This window comes from Lynx canadensis, chromosome B2, assembly GCF_007474595.2.
Source record: "Lynx canadensis isolate LIC74 chromosome B2, mLynCan4.pri.v2, whole genome shotgun sequence".
Taxonomy (NCBI): domain Eukaryota; kingdom Metazoa; phylum Chordata; class Mammalia; order Carnivora; family Felidae; genus Lynx; species Lynx canadensis.
In genome coordinates, this window is record NC_044307.1 from 48,742,306 (window position 1) to 48,755,750 (window position 13,445).

Here is a 13,445-nt window from a genome sequence, read left to right on the forward strand (position 1 = left end):
TTGTAATGAAGGATTAAGCACAGTAGAGGTAATTACCTGGGGTGATTAGGAAAGGCTTTCATCTATCTATCCATAGTATTTAGCACATAGTATGTACCCAATAAATATGTTAATCAATGTAGATTATGATAATATCTCTATTAGGTCTTGGATGTTTTCTCCACTGGCTTATTCCCAAGGCCATGGTGTTTTAATTGAACCATGGGCTGGGGAAGTGAAATGATCAATGTGCTTAATTCTTCTGTTTGAGTCAAAAAGTGTATTGACATCACACCTTCTCAGAAACAGACCTTTCTACTACTCCCATAGTTCCTGGAAATAAGAAATGTATAGGCAGTCCCAGATAACTGTATTTTGCTTGTGATTACATTTTCTTCATTGATTCTCAATGTTGGAAGGCCCCTTACATTTCCCACTCTCCCTCAACATTTGGATCTTCTCTCCAACATCCTTGTCAGGTTGTCACCCATTCCGGGCTTAAAAACTTTCAATGATAGACTGCTCTTTCATTACCTAGACATCCCTTCTATCTCCACCAACTCTATTTGAAATGCCTTCCTTCCATGGAGGCAACGTCTGTCTCCCTAACATCCCACTCCTTGGGGGCCTTCCATAGTCAGTTTAGTTCTGTTTCTCTCCCAATTTCTAAAGACAGCTCTGGTGTCTGAGTTTTCTCTTTCTGGGCTGTTCATCCCCCTTTGTTTTAGTATTCCACATATGACATGAATTCCAGTCAGCTCGACTACCTTCTCCGCAACACCCTCAAGAGAGGATGTGTGTCTCTACTTAAACATGACATGTTTGGTTTTCTCCAGAAACCGAAACTCCCAAAGTGTGTATGTTTTGTTTCTTGTTTTTATTTTTCTCATTTTGTAGGCGGCGGGGGGGTGGGGAGGATGGAAAAGTGTTAGGGAAGGTAATCAGCATTGGATGATTTTATTAATCTTGTGAAAGCATTCTTGCATGTCACAAGAGAAATGAAGGCATTTCAATTAAATGTCTAATTTCAAAAGAGAAAACGCCATGAAATTATACAACTAGGATTGGCATTTAAGAAGTTAAATTATTAAGCCTTCTTCAGGATGTTCTGCCAGTTCAAGGGGTCTTTCAAGACCATTTTATTTAAGAATATTCAAAATAATGAAGGATGCATGGGTGGCTCAATCAGTTAAGCCCCTGCCTTCAGCTCTGGTCATGATCTTACGGTTCATGGGTTCAAGCCCCACTTTGGGCTCTGTGCTGATTTAGTATTCAGCCTGGATCCTGCTTCAGATTCTGTGTCTCCCTCTCTCTCTGTCCTTCCCCTGCTTGCACTCACTCTCTCTCTCTCAAAAATGAACAAACATTTTAAAAAACTAAAAAAATTAAGAATATTCAAAATAATGGGCCTGAATTGTGAAGAATAAAAGTCCTATATTTCCCAAACTTAAGCTCCTTTATGTAAGGTTGAAATTAAACTTTAAAACTTTAGCTTAAACTTCAAGAAACTGAGGACAATTCCCATGTGCAAAGAAAGCAACACATAACTGTAGGTGGTCACCTTTTATTCACTAGTTAAATAAGGACAGTTTCTATTTACATAAGAGTAAAAATAGTCTCCTTTGAAGTAAAAAATTTCCTAGTAAAAATGTAGAGTAAAAATAAAATGTAGAGTAAAAAGTAAACAATTTCACTTCCTTAGCAAACAGGTGGAACCATGATGAACTTCTTGTAGGAACCTACATTAAATTACTTAGATTAACTAAACATTGGGCAAGAAATTTAAGAGTTAAATCAGTTGCCAATATTTATCATACTTCACAAGCTGCATGGCACCAAAGCAAATGCCGCAGGAGATACACATATAAAAGCATCCCTTGAAGGTCACTTGATGGCAATTTAATGGATTTTTAGGGTCAGCACATAGGAAACTAGTAATTCAAACAATAGAAACCAGAAGAAATTGTTTCCTTTTTATTTCAAAAATTATTTTTGGGGCGCCTGGGTGGCGCAGTCGGTTAAGCGTCCGACTTCAGCCAGGTCACGATCTCGCGGTCCGTGAGTTCGAGCCCCGCGTCAGGCTCTGGGCTGATGGCTCGGAGCCTGGAGCCTGTTTCCGATTCTGTGTCTCCCTCTCTCTCTGCCCCTCCCCCGTTCATGCTCTGTCTCTCTCTGTCCCAAAAATAAATAAACGTCGAAAAAAAAAATTAAAAAAACAAAAAATTATTTTTAATGCTTATTTATTCTTGAGAGAGTGACAGAGCATGAGCAGGGGAGGGGGACACAGAATCTGAAGCAGGCTCCAGGCTCTCAGCTGTCAGCACAGAGCTCAATGCGAGGCTCGAACCCACAAACTGCAAGATCATGACAGGAGCTGAAGTCCAACACTCAACCAACTGGGCCACCCAGGCACCCCCTGAGGCAACTGCAAGTCGCAAACATGGCCCTGTAAAAACAACACATGTGAATTATTGCCTCAGGAGTGCATAGTTGGTAAAGAAGTTGGATACATTTTTATTTCAATAATTTCTATCTTTGTTGAGCTCTGGATTTGGGGAGGGTCTGGGGAGACAACACAGGATTGTGGGAAGCACTCAGGATGGGTTTCAGGGACCTAACTCTGTCTCGTCTTGTTTCCAGCTGATAGTATGGTTTTAGAGGTGACATTTTACCAGTCTGGCCTCTGCATGTTCATCTATAAATTAATACATTTAAGTTGGATGATCCCTAAGGTTCATTCTACACCAATGATCTTTTACCCTATTCTCCATTTCCTGCTCCCTGTTAAATCATTATTCTATTCTGTGTTCCCATATGATCTCATTTTTTTCTCTTTATGTTTCAGAAAATTGTTCATTTTAAAAAGTTGACAATTGAATAAAATTCATCTAAGAAAGCACAGAGCCCTAAGCTTAGCATTTCCATTCCCTTATTCTAAATAGAAAATATAAATTGCCTGATAGGGAGAAATATAAGGAGATGGTTAATTTATTCCTAAAAACTCTATTCTTATATGCAAAAATAGGGTGCAGATGTCAAAAATATCTTCACCTTCAAAGAGTTGACTAGAATGTGACTGACTTGGGTCTTTCCTAATGCACATGCAATGATCATACCCTTAGCCTCCTTTGCTAATGAGCTGGATTGAAGTAAAATGGAATCACAAGGACTCAATCCCCTTTGGGACCTGAGTAAGTGGATGAGAAGAGCAGGAAGAATGAGACCTTATGATGGTAGATGGGCAACACATCACCCAGTCTGGCAGAGATTCAGGGATGTCATAAATACACTTCTCCAAAGTGAGTTTTGTAGAACATTAGCCTCATGAGATGCTCCTTGAAAGTGTCTCATGGTCAAGTGTTTTATGGTTCAGGAAACCCTGCCTATTATACTCTCCTTGAAGTATGCCAGTTACACATTAGCATATCAAAAGCTCCCAGAACCCTTTATGAATGGAAGAAATGCTTAGCCCCATGTTTCCAAAACGCGATCACAGGAACTCTTTTTTTCTCAGAATAACTATTCACATCCCATGAAACTCAGGTTCTACAGAAGTTCTTGGGGGAAATGCTAAGTTCTTCATTCTCTTTTTCTGGGAAGGATAGCAGACATGGTAGTTAGGTGTTACTTCTTGGCGCTAGGGGCACATACCCAACTCCCTGGTTGCATTTAAATTGAATAGGTACCATTTAAAAAATACTAATGTTTTGGACCTATACCAAAGTAATTAAATCAGGATCTATGGAGTCGGACCCGCACTTTGGTGTCTTTTAAGAAGCTCCCTGGGTGGACTTTGGTAGCTGTATCTGGGGATACCACCAGCTGAAGGAAGCACAGAACACTTGTGAGTGCTGGTAAGGCCTTGCTAATGAGTACATCTCAGTAACTTGTCACCACCAGAGAACTATATACCTTAATTATGCTCCTTAATTAAATTCCATTTTAAAAGCACTTAGGACCATGGGACAATATAATCTATGTAGAAAATAAGCTCAATCAGACAGTTTCTCTCTTCCTCTATATCTGCAGCCAGTTAGGCTACAAAGGGTAGATGCCATCAAGTTTTGGGAGGATAAACCCCAGCTACTTTCCTCTGGGTGAGGTCTCTGTCCATGGCCTATATTCAGGGTTTGTGCTACCTCAGAGAGATGAAGTGCCTTACCCTCACAGCCCTGAAAAGAAGTAAGGTTTTGCAGAAAAGCCCCACAATCCTTTGCTGGTGTTCTCCAGGGGCTGGTTCCCAGCCATCTGCCTCACGACTGTTCTCAGGAGTAGAAGAAGGCATTTTGCTGACTGTCACCTAAAACTGTAGTGGGGAGTACGGACTAAGCTTCAGGTTACATTTGGACCTAAACCTGCAGTAGCTGAATAATCCGGGAGGGAAAGAGGAGGCTTGTCTTCCCTTTAAACCTTGCTGCCTGCAGCCTCTAGAGACCAAAAAACAAAAACTGAGGTTGGTGACAGTGGCATTTGTATGAAATTTGGGAAATCAAAGATCTATGATAGCAAACACCTATTGGAACGATGCAACATAACAAAATAATGAGAATAATAATCCAGACTGTTTCAACCTTTACAAAGAGAAGTTTGCTTGTCAAACATTTTCCAGGTAGAAAGTTGGAATTTGACAAAATGAAATTAGCTTTTACTCTAATTACCTGAATGATGATGGGGGTGATTTTCTCTTGATTCTCTGTCTTCCAGTGTGTAGCATAATAGCATCTATTATATCCATCTTTTTGTGTCCCACAAGAAAGCTAAAAAAATCCATCCATGGTTGTCAGACACACCTGAGTGACCTAGTCTTCAGTGGCAAATACTAATGAGGCTTCCATCTCCTTTTCAATGCATTTTATTTATTTTTTTGTTTTTTACTTTTTTTTCTATTAAGTAGGCTCCACACTCAATGTGGGGCTTGAACTCAAGACCTAGACATCAAGGGTAGCATGCCAGGCCCCCCACCCTTTCAATATATTTTAATTCAGTATTTGCTTATTTTTTAGAAAGAATGTGCTGAATCCTAGGTCCAACTGTTGCCAAGATAGGAAGAATTCAGGGGAAGATTCCATAGGAGTTTGCTTTAGGCTATGTTTTTATTAATTGCTGTTTTGTTTAAATTAGTTTAGACAAATCAATTAAAGTAATGATAGTGTATTTCTGAAGGACAGCTAGAACAATATGGGAAAAGTTTTGTAACATTTCTCTGGCCTACAACAAAGCTAGTGGAATATAAACCATATTTACTTAGATTAAGAAAAGTAAAATAGCTCTTGTTCCTCAGGTAGTTATCTATTGAGAATCCTATGTTAATTTATATTCCAGGTAAGCATTGAAGCTTTGGAGACTTTCAAGATAAACATATAAGGCCTTAGCCAGAAGCAAAAAATGCACTTACCCAGAGATCATAAGGTGTGAAGAGAAGTTTGTGAAATTTCTATTATATGCAAATTTCCTGATAGGTTCTCATCAATAATGTCAGGTAGTTTATAAGTATAAACACTGAGTTAAAGATAGACTGTTCTTAACATCTTATTAGCAAAATCACACAGGGAAAAAGAAGAAAGGATTCTAATTTATTCTCTTTCAAATAGCAATCTCTTCTTTCCCATCTGTTATTTCTTTTTAATTTTTTAAAAATGTTTATTCATTTTTGAGAAAGAGAGAGAGATAGGGAGAGACACAGCATGAACAGGGGAGGGGCAGAGGGGAAGGCACAGAAAGCAAAGCAGGCTCCAGGCTCTGAGCTGTCAGCACAGAGTCCCATGCGGGGCTCGAACTCATGTACCATGAGATCATGACCTGAGCCAAAGTCTGACCCTTAATGGAGTGAGCCACCCAGGGACCCCATCCCATCTGTTATTATTACCTCTTGCATTTCTGTCTCAATTTCTTCATTTTTAACCCTACTAATAGAGAACAGAGTTTGAACTGCTGCAGTACATTTTCCCTTAAAAAGTTAAATTCTATCATCAGTAGAGCTTATTCAGGTCAAGCCCATTGGTCAAGAAGAGATTAGGATGACACCCTATAAAAAGACAAAAAGCAGTATAAGTCCACAGGTACACATGCACACACAGACATACTCCCTCCTTAGAAAGGGTGGTTCTAACCCTGTGCTCTCCCTCCAATTGCTGAAATGGGAACATACCCTAACGCTCAGGGGCAAAGTCCAAAGTAGAACATTACCTTTTGGATCCAGCATAGTTACTATCTTCCTGAGCTGAGCCAATTTGAAAAGATGGTTTATATTGCAGAAAGATGCTCTTGAGAATGTTAATTGGGGGGACCTAGCAGAATAGGAGTTTTTAAAACCATGAATAAAATTAAGAAAATGACTATTAAATAGAAGTTACATTTTCTCTAACATCAGGTGCCATAAATGATAGCAGTCTGGATTTTCTCAGCAGGTAATTGTATTGCTCACAGTCAGTTGTCAGACCCTTCCTGCTCCTCAGTGTGAAATTAGTAATAGGAAAATGAAGTCAATGAGCTGGAATCTATCTAGTTAGACAGAGAGAGAGAGGGAATAGATGAAGGTAAATATAGCTTGTAAGCCTGACTAGCTGTGATCTAAACCTCAAATTCTGACCTTTGCTTTTTTAGTTTAGACTTACTGATTTGGGGAGCCTTTCTCTGAGAATTGCTCTTGGTGCAGATCTCTCTGTCAGTATACTGCAAGTGGATACGTTTCCCTTAATCTCACCTAAATTTCACACCATTGGTTTTGGTCCACCACCTACACTTTTTACCACATTAAGGTATTTTAAAATTTTGGTTCCATTATCCAACATAGGAATTTTCCTCTCTATTTTCATGCCAGCACTTAAATCTATGATGCCTTCAACCACATTGTCAATTAACATGGCAAGCAGAGTGTGATGAATGGGAGAGTCTTGCAGAACTCCACTGGAAACACCCTTCAAGGTTGACAAATGCCCTCAGTCTGCACTTTGGGCATCATTGTCCAACCAGCTGTGAGTCTATCTAAGTTGCCCTCATCTAGCTCACTTGCCCCCTCTCCTTATTTGGGGAGATTTTGTCAGATGCTTTGGTAAAATTCTATAGTAAAGTACATTGTTAGTCCTTTAATAACACTTTTATTTAAAAAAATACAGTTACTGGGCATCTGGCTGGCTCAGACAATGGAGCATACAACTCTTAATCTCAGGGTTGTAAATTCAAGCCCCACAGTGGGTGTAGAGATTACTCAAACATTTTTTAAAATCTTAAAAAAAATAGTTACTTTATTGAGCTCACCACTGAACCCATGCAGCACTTCTGTGGTCACTTCCCTTTTTAAAATATTAATACTTTAGAATTCTAAGAACCCATCATATGAACAAAGTGTGATAAACCCATTCAGTGGACTGCTTAATCAACAATAAAAAAATAATCTATTGATAAACACAGCATGGAAGAATCTCAGAATTATTATGCGAAGTGAAAAGAGCTAGACTTTATTAGACCTATTATATAGACTTTATTATTTGGTTTATATGACAGTTGGGGAAAACTATAGACTTTATTATTTGGTTTATATGACAGTTGGGGAAAAAGGAAAAACTGTAGGGATAGAAATTAAAGCACTGATTCCCAGGAGCTGGAGGGGAAGAGGGGAATATTGACTGAAAAGGAACATGAGAACACATTTTGGGTAACTAGTGATTACACAAGTGTATGAGTTCATCAAAATTCAACAGACCATATACCCGAAAAGGATAAATATTCCCCTATGTAAATTTAACCTCAATGTACCTGATTTTAAAAATGTCCCATTACAAGAACCTTGTTAAAGGATGAGTTAAATGTAATTAAATATGCTAGAGTTTCTGAACTCGGTCTCTTTTTCCCTTCTTTGATTACTTAAAAAAAATTTTTTTAAGTTTATTTAGAGAGAGAGAGAGAGAGAGAGAGAGAGAGAGAGAACAAGTGGGGGAGGGGCAGAGAAAAGGATAGACAGAATCCCAAGCAGGCTCCACACCATCAGTGCCATGGCCCATGGCCAATGCAGGGCCCAAACTCAGGAACATGAGATCGTGACCTGAGCCGAGATCAAGAGTCATAGGCTAACTGACTGCGCCACCAAGGCACCCCATCCCTTGCTCTGATTATTAAGGCGGGTTACTCTGTTCTATTTCATGCTTCCTCTCCAATCTTCCAGGAATTTTCAAAGATTACCTAACAACTCCAGTGTCTCAAAAACACATGCGTGTTTTCTTTATCCTGAAATAGTTTCCTATACTTAAAAAAAAGAAAAGTCTCAACTCCATTCCTTATACCATTGCCAGTTTTAAAGATTAAACTCTCTGAAAAGAAAGCAAAGTATCTTACTTACCATTTAATCTTTCATATGCTAACATAGCACTGTGTTCCCTCCAAACCTTGGGCCCTTTTCTGCAGTGTTCCCCTTCCTCGGTCTTGGAACAGAAATTTAAACTACATCCTACTACTCTGGGCTTCAGAGACTCCCAAATGAAATCAGGGAACTTTAGCCTTCTGTTAAGTCAATCATTCTGGACACTGAGGTACCCAGCCCCTTCTCTTCCCAGGGGCTGCTGCCTCAGGAGGTCACCAGAAGCCACTGTGCTGACAGTGGGCAATGTCAGGAAGAATACGGGTTGATGATAGTGTCGCATCTCAGCCCTGTTTGTTTTCATTGTTGCTGTTCGTTTGTGGTTTATTTTTATCTTGACAACTCTTCATTTTTTTTTTAAGATTAGACTATAACTTTTGATTATGGACTTATATTAAGAGCTCAAACCGCAAAGTTTTAGAGATACAGATAACATCTTATTTGCCAGTACATTAAGATCTAGCGTACTTTGGGGCACCTGTGTGGCTCATCTGGTTAAGCATCCAACTCTGGATTTCAGCTCAGGTCATGATCTCACAGTCTTGGGATTGAGTCCCACATCCGGCTCAGTGCAGAGACTGAGTGGGATTCTATCTCCCTCTCTCTCTGTCCCTCCCCTGCTTGTGTGCGCTCTCTCTCTCTCTCTCTCTCTCTGAAAATAAATAAGCTTAAAAAAAAAAAGATCTGGTGTACTTTGATTATCACTTGGGCTCTGAGGTCACCCATATAGCTCTCAGTCCTCCTCCTTACTTTGGTGACTGAGATCTTACCCTCATCTGTCTGTTATCATCCCATGGTCTTGCCAGGCTCTAGTGTTACAATTTTGGAGGGTATGTTACTCCTTTCTCCTCAAAATTCTTTTTAAGTCCTCTCATAACTTTGGCGAGTGTCTACTCTTTGGCAGGAGCACACCTTCTATTTCTTTTTTTTTTTTTTCAACGTTTTATTTTTTTTATTTTTTTTTATTTTGGGGACAGAGAGAGACAGAGCATGAACGGGGGAGAGGCAGAGAGAGAGGGAGACACAGAATCGGAAACAGGCTCCAGGCTCCGAGCCATCAGCCCAGAGCCCGACGCGGGGCTCGAACTCACGGACCGCGAGATCGTGACCTGGCTGATGTCGGACGCTTAACCGACTGCGCCACCCAGGCGCCCCACACCTTCTATTTCTTAATCATGGGACCAGGAAACTGGCACATGTTTTTCAACATCATCCAAGGAGCTTTGATGGGTGGGTGGACTTTGGATCAGCCGAGGAGAAGGAGGAGGACAAACAAAGGTGCCCAAGTAGGAATGGCCATCACAGGTTTGGGGATAGAAAAGCTTAGAGCCTGAGATAAGCCTTTCAAAATAAAGAACTAGAATACATGATCACAAAGGGTGGAGGAAGGAGGCCTGAGAAATGCAAATATGATATGAAATCTGATGCGGTGTTTGTATCGTCTGCCACCTTCAGCAAAAATGTTGAAAATGTGGCATGAAGATGACACATTGAGCTCAGTGCTAGTTGTCTCTTTCACTTGTCTGGTTCAGGAGGAGAAACTTTTCGATGAATTTGAATTAGAACTTTTACATTTTGACTATCTACTTCAAACCGTCATGGCAACTGTTTAACTCAGGTAGTAATATTTGTGAAACACTCTCTGAGATTAATCTGATGAAAATATATGCAAATGCCAAGTATAATTTTAATATTAAGCCTGTGGCTGAAAATGTTATTTTCCAAAGGCAAAAATTGATCTCTGTTGTAAAAGATTTTGGAGATTTGACTAACAGATCACCTTAGTTTGTTTTCTGTCTAGGACTGAAAGTCAGCCTTATCCTTTCTGTTTTTACTTTTATTTTTCTGTAGATTCTACATTATTCCTCTTCTCTTTTTTTGTATGTCACTATGAATGAAATATAAACCTATTTTTTTCGGAGTGGTTGGTGCTAACAGAATAGCATGATGTTTCCAGAAATTTCTTTTAATCATCCTGTGATTTCACACTTTTTTTGTGTGCTATTCTAATACAACATTACATTACTTGAAATATTTGGATTTATAAACCTCACTGAAAACTGCTAGAACAGAAGCCATCTTTTGTACTTATTATCATCCTATGCAGTCTGCCCTGTGTGTTTTTTAATGTGCAGGTAATGTTAAATGAAGGAATGAACACAATTTACATAACATATTTTTCCATGTTGAAAGATAACATTATAAACAGTTACTTTTCTTTAAGTTTTATTTATTTATTTTTATTAAAGTCTAATTAACATACCATGTTATATTAGTTCTGGGTATACAACACAAGAAATGCCTTTTCTCATGTTGAAGATTCTACAATCAATTTTAGGCTCTTCTATTGAGCTCCAATTTCCATAACCTTCTGTCCATATCCTGGGTTTAAAGGAGAGCATCCTAAGCTTTAGTACCCGTGGACTGAGGCTTAGGGTTGGAAAGAAGCTTGCAGATGTTTTAGTAAGACTGTTATCATCTTACAAAGCTAAAAAACTTCCTCCAGATCACAAAGTGCCTAAAGTCAGAGCCCGAGTGAAGACTTGGCACATTTGGGTCTCAGTGCAGGACAAAGGTGACAACGCATCCTGCTAATGATCAGTTGCATATTATAGAAGCAAGAAAGGCCATCTGCCAAGAAAGGAGACCAGCTTAAAAACTGTTCATCATGGTGACAACTCTTCTCCACATTTATATAGGCCTGTCCACTTTGTTCTTGAGTTTTAAAAACCTTGATCTTAGACAGAACAAGTGAGTAAGAAGAATGATCATCTTCCAGGACTACAAGTCTGATAAGATCTATCAGACTCGCTGGTAGATCTTAAAGCATATGGATTCCTTTCCAGTTTTCTCATTGAGATATGGAGCTGAAGTCAGTTTTCCCACTCAGCAATGCAAGATACTATAGCAAAGATATGCAGATGTTTGAACTCAAAGTTTGAGAAACTAAGCTAAAACTGCCAATAGAATGTGATTTCTCAAAAAAAAAAAAACAACCCCAAAAACAAAAAACGACGATGACAAAAACAAAAACAAACAAACAAACAAAAGAGTAACACCCACATCCTGGGAAGAACATAAGCACAGAGGCAGTACAGAATGTTAGATTTGTCAGGCAAATTACCTAACTTCTCTGGGCATTACTTCATCTGTAAAATGGAAATAATAATACCTCATTTTTAGTGTTGTTTCCAGAATTATATACAGTGATACAGAATGAAGCACATAGAACATGGCCTGGCATAGATTCAGAACTCAAATGTTGGCTATTAACTTTAATATTTAACCTAGTGAAACCAAATTCTGCATACTCTTCCATAGATAAAGAGGGCAGTTACAACCAAGAGAACATGGCACTATAGAGGAAAATAAAATTCATCCAGTGGTACAAAGAGCTCTAAACAGGAATAAAGCATGAGAAGAGAGGCAGTTTGTAATCAGAGCCAAACATTTAGACATTAATGGATATCTTCACTCAGTTATTTTTGTGGATGCAGCCATGATTAATTCTTCTACTGCTCCAATCAATTCCATTTATTGTCCAGACTCCCTGATAGACCTTAAAGCATATGGTTTCCTTTCTAGCTATCTCATTGAGAAATGGAGCTGAAGTCAGTTTTCCCACTCAGCAATGTAAGATATTATAGCAAAGATATGCAGATGTTTGAACTATGATGATATCTTATATTTCAAATTTTGGTGTGCATAGTTGTCTAAGCACTGACTATTATCTTCTAAATAAATGAAGTCTTAACTTTTTCCTTTTTTTAAAATTTTTTTTAATGTTTATTTTTGAGACAGAGAGAGACAGAGCATGAATGGGGGAGGGTCAGAGAGAGAGGGAGACACAGAATCTGAAGCAGGCTCCAGGCTCTGAGCTGTCAGCACAGAGCCCGACACGGGGCTCGAATTCACGGACCGTGAGATCATGACCTGAGCCAAAGTCGGACACTTAACCGGCTGAGCCACCCAGGTGCCCCAACTTTTTCCTTTTTTTAAAAAAATCTTTATGTATTTACTTTTGAGAGAGAGAGAGAGAGTGGGAAAGGAGCAGAGAGAGAATCCCAAGCAGGCTTCATGCTGTCAGCATGGAGCCAGTTGTGGGCCTGAAGTCACAAATTGTGAGACCATGACCTGAGATGAAATCAAGAATCAGATGCTTAGCTGACTGAGCCACCCAAGCACTCATTTCTTAATGAGATAGAGAATCAGAGCTAAATCATGTATTAAACACCTAGACTTGCTAATCATTAATGTATATCAAGTCTATCAATGACAAATCTTCTAGATGCATCCTGAATTTCTTATGGTCAAAAGCAATACATTGACTTGTGTTCTGCCTTTCATTATGGTTGACACTATTTAGGACCACAATAAATGCCTGTTTAATTGAACGTTCTGGGTTAAGTGGTTGTTCTGTATCATACTGTAAGTTGTTCATTTCTTTTTTTCCTACCACTTCTCATTTCCAGTTTGATCACTCATGGCTTTGGGACTCCAGCAATATGTGCAGCCCTAAGCACTTTCCAAACAGTCCTCAGTGAAATGCTGAACTACTTGGAAAAACACACTACCCACAAAAATGGCGGAGCGGCGGATTCTGGCCAAGGACATGCCAACTCGGAGAAAGCCCCCCTGCGGAAAACTTCAGAGGCTGCCGTGAAAGAGGGCAAAACAGAAAAGACAGACTAGCTACATCAAACAGAATCTATTTCTAGAGAGTCTTGCTGCTGATATTTTTTCTAATATATATATCATTGAGGGTGATTAATCTTCAGTGGACCAAATCTGTACCCTCCCCCAACCCTCCATAAAAAAAATAAAAATGGAAATGAAAAATGAAACAAAAAGGACAACCCCCCCCAAAAAAAAGAAAAAAAAAGGAAAACAGCAGTGTAACCGTGTGATGAAATTGTCACTTTTTAATTTTATGTTATGATAAACTTTTTGTGCACGTAATTTATTGTTCCGGATTATATACATCACAGTTTTTAAGCACTTCTGGACTCTGGAGAGGCAGCACATGCTTTTTCACATCTAACGGATGCACTTTCTTATCCAACTATGTAGTTAGGGATTAGAAAGCATGACCAACTGGAATTCATCACCAGTG

The 13,445-nt window shown here is 39.1% G+C and overlaps 1 protein-coding gene across 1 annotated transcript in view; it reads left to right on the forward strand.

The window, feature by feature from the left end:
* TFAP2D (transcription factor AP-2 delta) overlaps positions 1-13,086 on the forward strand; it is a 57,767-nt gene extending 44,681 nt beyond the window's left edge. The window contains exon 8 of the mRNA XM_030314564.1: positions 12,805-13,086. Coding sequence (XP_030170424.1) covers positions 12,805-13,024 — 220 coding nt within the window. The 3' untranslated portion in view covers positions 13,025-13,086. The remainder of the gene's footprint in view (positions 1-12,804) is intronic.
* The last annotated feature ends 359 nt before the right edge of the window (positions 13,087-13,445 follow it).